The sequence below is a fragment of the Nematolebias whitei genome, chromosome 21, assembly GCF_014905685.2.
Source record: "Nematolebias whitei isolate Nwh7 chromosome 21, NemWhi1, whole genome shotgun sequence".
Classification (NCBI taxonomy): Eukaryota; Metazoa; Chordata; class Actinopteri; order Cyprinodontiformes; family Rivulidae; genus Nematolebias; species Nematolebias whitei.
In genome coordinates this window covers 12,838,535-12,844,793 of record NC_056518.1, presented here as the reverse complement: position 1 = coordinate 12,844,793, position 6,259 = coordinate 12,838,535, and the positions used below count along the sequence as shown (strand labels likewise).

Here is a 6,259-nt window from a genome sequence, read left to right as displayed (position 1 = left end):
AGCTGAACACAAAGCTGATCAGTGTCGACGGACAAAACCACATGTTGTTCAGAACTCACATCAACTTGAAATATTCACTAAATAACACACGACGAACTCTGAACTGTTTTCACTCGACTGTTTCAGCTCCGTCACATTAAACTGCAGAAAATCATCACAGATCATTGATTAACTGTCACACTTCATGACACTCAGACAAGAATCTGATCAATAATCAATAATGAGACTTTTGATCAGCCTTCATTCTGCTTCTTTGTCTCCTCCAGTGGGTGTGGTGCAGCCCACCCTGACCGTCCTCCCCCCCTCCAAAGAGCAGCAGCAGAGCAGTGTCACTCTGGTGTGTCTGGCCCAAGGGGGCTTCCCCTCAACCTGGAGGCTGGGCTGGAAGGTGGGGGGCAGCAGCAGGTCCTCAGGGGTGTCTAACAGCCTGGAGGTCCTGGGGAGGGACGGCCTCTACAGCTGGAGCAGCACCCTGAGCCTCCCTGCAGAGCAGTGGAGGGAGGCGGGCTCAGTGAGCTGTGAGGCCAATCAGGATGGACGGAGTCCTGTCACTCAAAGCCTGGACCCTGACAGCTGCTCACACTAGAACTTCAGCAGAACTTCACGTCTTGGAAATGATAGATTTTCATAAAAACGGCACATTTCAGAATAAAAAATACTTTGCTGTTATGTTATAAAATATTTTAACACAGAATTGTATTAAACAAAACTGATAATAAAAGTAATTCTGCAAGTTGTAATACTTCAGTCGTTCTCTGCTTCTTTTGTTCTTGTACACATTTAATGAAATACACTTGTTGTTGTATCAATGTTCAAATCAGCATCCAATAGATTTCATAAAGCATTGGATGCATTGTGTGGCAGCACGGCAGCTCAGTGGTTAGCACTGTTGCCTCACAGCAAGAAGGTCCTGGGTTCAATCCCCAGTTGGACCTGGGGTCTTTCTGTGTGGAGTTTGAATGTTCTTCTTGTGCTTGTGTGGATTTTCTCCAGGTTCTCCGGTTTCCTCCCACAGGTCAACAACATGAATGTTAGTCTGCTTCAGGTCCAGGCCTCCCTTGTAAAAGAGTTCTGTGACCTCAATGGGATTTGTCTGGTTAAATAAAGGTTAATAAATAAAAAAATAAAATGAAAATAATAAATAATAAATAAATAAATACAAATGTAATAAATGAATATACGGCAGGGCCCTGTGATGGACTTGCGACCCGTCCAGGGTGTACCCCGCCCCTCGCACACTGATTGCTGGACATGGGCACCGGCGACCCCCGTGACCCCAAATGGAAGAAGCGAGTAAAGATAATAGATGGAATAAATGGCAGTATTTTGTTTCTAAAACTATTTGCTTGTTTAGTAATAACATTGGATTTTATGCCATAGATTTTAGAGCTAAAGCTAATGAGCTAACAAGATTGGAGTTTGTGTTTTGTGGTTTTGGCTCTTTGTTCTCTGGAGCTCTCTGTCCATCCCTCTGGATTCTGAGCCTTCAGGAACCCTCGAGGAACGTTCTGCACAGATTTTAATCCCTGAACAACCACCATCAGAATAACTAGCAAAGAAACAACTGAATGTGTGCAAGAACCAAAGATCCCTCCACTGAATCTAAACAGAGTCATTGAGAAGATCTCTGACATGAAATACTTGAAAAGTTTGTCAAGTTTGACTAAATCCTACATTTCTATGAAGCTAAATGTGTCAAACTTTGGAACATTACCAACATCAAGTTTTTTTTTATTTTTTATTGAATTTTTTTTAACAAACAACAAAACAAACATACAAAAAAACAGAACAACCCCCCCAACCCTTCCCGCCTGCACCGGATCAGTCACACACAAATGAATTAACCAGGTTTGACATGTTTTCCACACAAACCCCTTCTTGTTTGCTCTGGTGCATGGACCGACTAACAAATGAGGTCACGCAGGAATCCTCATGGACGATGATGTTTGCAGATGACATTGTGATCTGTGTTGAGAACAAGGAACAGGTGGAAGAGAACTTGGAGAGGTGGAGGTATGCACTTGAAAGAAGAGGAATGAAAGTCAGTCGTAGTGAGACAGAGTACATGTGTGAATGAGAGGGAGGAGGTGGAACAGTGAGGCTACAAGGAGCAGAGGTCACAAAGGTGCAGGACTTCAAGGACTTGGGGTCCACTGTCCAGGAAAATGGAGAGTGTTGTAAAGAGGTGAAGAAGAGAGTCCAGGCAGGATGGAGTGGATGGAGAAAAGTTTCATGAGTGATTGGTGACAAAAGGGTGTCAGCAACGGTCAAAAGAAAACGTTTGCAAACAGTAGTGAGACCAGCTATGTTGTATGGTCTGGAGACAGAGACATGGACAAAAAGACAGGAGATGGACAGGAAGTGGCAGAAATGAAGATGTTGAGGTTCTTCTTAGGAGAGACAAGGATGGATAAGATTAGGAATGAGATCATCAGAGGTACAGCACAGGTTGAACAACTGGGAGATAAAGTTAGAGAGACCAGACTGAGATGGTTTGGACATGTCCAGAGGAGGGACAGTGGTTTGGACATGTCCAGAGGAGGGACAGTGGTTTGGACATGTCCAGTGTAGGGACAGTGGTTTGGACATGACCATAGGAGGGACAGTGGTTTGGACATGTCCAGAGGAGGGACAGTGGTTTGGACATGTCCAGAGGAGGGACAGTGGTTTGGACATGTCCAGAGAGGGACAGTGGTTTGGACATGTCCAGAGGAGGGACAGTGGTTTTGGACATGTCCAGAGGAGGGACAGTGGGTATACTGGTAGAAGGATGTTAGAAATGCAGCTGGCAGGAAAAGGACAAAGAGGAGATATATGGATGCAGTTAGAGAGGACATAGAGAGGACATGGTGGAGTGAGGACAGAGGATGCAGAGGACAGAGTGAGGTGGAGGAGGATGACTCACTGTGGACACACCTGAAGAGGGAAAAGCTGAAAGAAGAAGAAGAAAGAAGATATGTTTTCCACATACAACACAAAATTCTGCCAAGTGTCCCAAAATCTTTTAACAGAATCCTTCATGGTATATCCCATTGTTTTCTGGATGGATATGATGCATCACCTCTCTTATCCAATGTTCATATGCTGGGAGTTGTGGGTCCTCCCATCTGCACACACCAGTCTTCTGGCACGGAGAGAGAGAGCCAAAAGCAATCACATCCATCTCATACTTAATGAAGGACGTATCCGCAGGGACCTCCCTGAACAGTGAGGTGATGGTGATGGGTGCACAGTTTTTCCACATATCCCAGAGAAGGTGTCAAGAATAGATGAACAAAATGTCTGCAGTTTGGCACAGGTCCAGAATGTCTGCAGGAGTGTAGCTGGAGTTTGTTAACAATGATTATATGCGGGGTCCAGATCAGCTTTGATCTTGAACAGCTTGTCTTTGGACCAGTGCAGCCGGTGCACTACCTTGAATTACAGCATGTCTCAGGCAGACTGAAGATGAGTAAATGTTTTTAATATTCCTTCTCCAGACTGAGTCTGATATGGATTCCTACAAGTCTGTTTCTCATTTCCCAACTACAAGTTTTGAGCCTGTAAAAAACTTTGAGCTGTGACTGAATTAAGACCCAACAGTTTGACTCGTGGTGTAGATCTGAACAAAAAGCAGTGATGCATTAAAACACATTGAGGTCCATCTGTCTGTTTGAAACTGAGAAAGAGAGAATGCAAACTAAGACGTCTCTCGTGGGAATATTTAGGATCAGTTAAATAAAGTTAACCTGTCTTTGTGCTTTGTCTTGTGTAAGAGCTGCTTCAGTTTTGACTGAAGATTCAATAAGTTGCTTTAAATAAGAAGTATGTGTAGCATGAAGCTGCACTCCTCGAACTATGACCCCTGACCTTTGGGTGTCTTCCAGACTCACCATGAATTGTTTTCTTTAAAGTTACACTTGACTCCAATAATGTCTGATGTTTTTCACACGTTCTCTGTCCTTGAACACAGAGTCAGCTACAGTGTGACTAATGTTCTCCTTATTCTTTCTATGCTCTTAAGAAAGAAATAACAAATAATTAATGAAGTTTGATTATTTGATCATAACAGGTGTGGCCATGAATAATTCTGATTCTTGTTTTCAGTCATTATAATGAAGTCATGTGAAATATTATAATGTGTTTAACATGTTTCTCTGATTCTGTTTGTCAGAAAATAACTCCTTCCTTCAGAGACGCCTGATGGAAGTGTTCTTTGAGCTGGAGCTGTTGGCTTCAGAGGGAAGTCACAATGTTCCTCAGTGGTCTAAACATCTTCTGAGAGCTGCTGTTTTACACAAAGTTCTTTTGTGTGGGAAGCAGTCGGCCTTGGACTCCCAGACCTGACCAGCTCGTCTCTGGACCTGATCCTGGTGGTCGTCCCGAGGTCCACTCGTTCAGTCCTGAGCAGATAAACATGTTGCTCAATTACAAATGTTAGAAGTTTAAATAACTAGAGAAGATCAAGCATGTCCTCACTGCAACACTCACGCTCTCAGCTTGAAGTAAAGCTGACAGAAGGTGAAGACAGACGTCTCCTCCTCATCATCTGTTGCTCTCAGACCCCTGAAGCAGTCACAGTGATGTTCGGCTACCTTGGGCAGTTCCTGGTGAGTCCTCGTGGTGTATCCTGGTCTGACCCTCCAGAGAACCCCAGAAAGACAAGTGACCTGGTGCCTTCAACACTGACCTGGTAATGAGCAGAACCTGGTGACAGGATGCCCGTTTGGTTCTGATTCTTAGCTGATGCAACTTGGTCAATCATTTCCTGGCTGCAGTGATAATAAATGACTTTATCTGATCACATTAAATAACTTCTTTCAACCTAAATCCAAAGTAAACTATTTATTAAAAAGAGTCAGACTCTGTCTATATTTGTGCACGTATAAAACCCAAACTCATTTCTGTTCAAAGAGTTAATTTTGCCTTAGATCAGAGAATTAACCCTCGATTGATTCATTATTATTGTTTGTTTATTATTGTTGTTGATTATTTTTGTAATAAAACTTCAAAGACAACTTTGGCCTCTTCATTCAGATGAATATTAATTTGTTCTGGTGTAAAAATCCCTGTAATTAACAGATTATGATTATTATTATTATTATTATTTCTCTGTCCTCCGGTGAAACCAGACGTGTCTCCCTGGGCTCGTGGATCAACGTGGCACTCTAATTCCCAGTCCTTACAACCAGTGCTACTCATATGTTGCACAAGCCTTCAAGTCAAAAGGGAAGCTGACAAGTGAAAAAGACCACAAACTTCAGACTCCCACACCACCACATGAGAATGGCTCAGGCTTCCTGGACGTAAAGGCTTGTGGATAAAGCCACACATTAGTGGAGATACCTGCATTGAGTTTTAGAAACCACCAGACCATGATAAACGTGATTTCTTACCACACATCCCAACAGCAGCAGCACAATCATCAGAGCTCTGACAAACATTTCTGACCAGGTCACACCTTCTCCTTCATCTGCTTGCCTTTCAGTAGTGAGGTGGAGCACCAACAGCTGCCACTGGTTACACTTGAATCTCTTGTTAGAGCAGCACCAGATTGACTTTTTAATTTTTGATCAAAAACAGATTGACTGTACCTCATAGTGCACTTGGTAGAGCTCTCAGCGAGGCCGCCGGATCAAATCCCGGCCGGGGGCCTTTCTGAGTGGAGTTTGCACGTTCTCTCCGTGCATGCGTGAGCATGAACTTTGTTTTCTCCAGGTTTAATTAAGGGGCAGATATTATATGAATTTTCTTCTTCATTTTGCACTGCACCCATTTCATTTTTTATTTTGTTTTTTTGATGAATTAGTTTTTCTTTTAAATGAATAAATAAATAAATAAATAAATAAATGTAGGTTTCAGTCTGAGAACAAGAAAACACTCCAGACTTTCTTCACAGCTAAACTCTGAGGAGCAGCGGTGCATTCAAGTCCTTCAAAACAATAGAAAAAACAAAATCTAAGATGACAGAAAATTATTTATTTCTAAACTACTTTTTAAACTTTATGCTTTGTTTTTAAAAATAAATGCATATTGTTGTTTGTGAAAATCTCAAATATCTTCTGCATTAATTTTTTTTTCACTTATGAGTTCATAAAAACTCTTACTGTAAAAGTGGGTCCACTGTAAATTCAATATCAAAATACTTATATTAGTCATTTGGTATTATATGAATGCTTTGTTTTCTGTGTGTCCGATATGATGGAATAAAAAATAAAAAAACAGTATTACAAATAACAAAATAAACCATGGCTGTTAATGCAGCAGTTTGTTGAGTTCA

At 41.9% G+C, this 6,259-nt stretch overlaps 2 protein-coding genes across 2 annotated transcripts in view; both read left to right on the top strand.

The window, feature by feature from the left end:
• Window positions 1–586, top strand: part of LOC119427684 (immunoglobulin kappa light chain-like) — a 2,430-nt gene extending 1,844 nt beyond the window's left edge. The window contains exon 3 of the mRNA XM_037695320.1: window positions 267–586. Coding sequence (XP_037551248.1) covers window positions 267–586 — 320 coding nt within the window. The remainder of the gene's footprint in view (window positions 1–266) is intronic.
• Window positions 587–4,448: 3,862 nt separating this feature from the next.
• Window positions 4,449–6,259, top strand: part of LOC119427683 (immunoglobulin kappa light chain-like) — a 63,249-nt gene continuing 61,438 nt past the window's right edge. Inside the window, exons 1-2 of the mRNA XM_037695319.1 lie at window positions 4,449–4,672; window positions 5,159–5,285. Coding sequence (XP_037551247.1) covers window positions 4,449–4,672; window positions 5,159–5,285 — 351 coding nt within the window. The remainder of the gene's footprint in view (window positions 4,673–5,158; window positions 5,286–6,259) is intronic.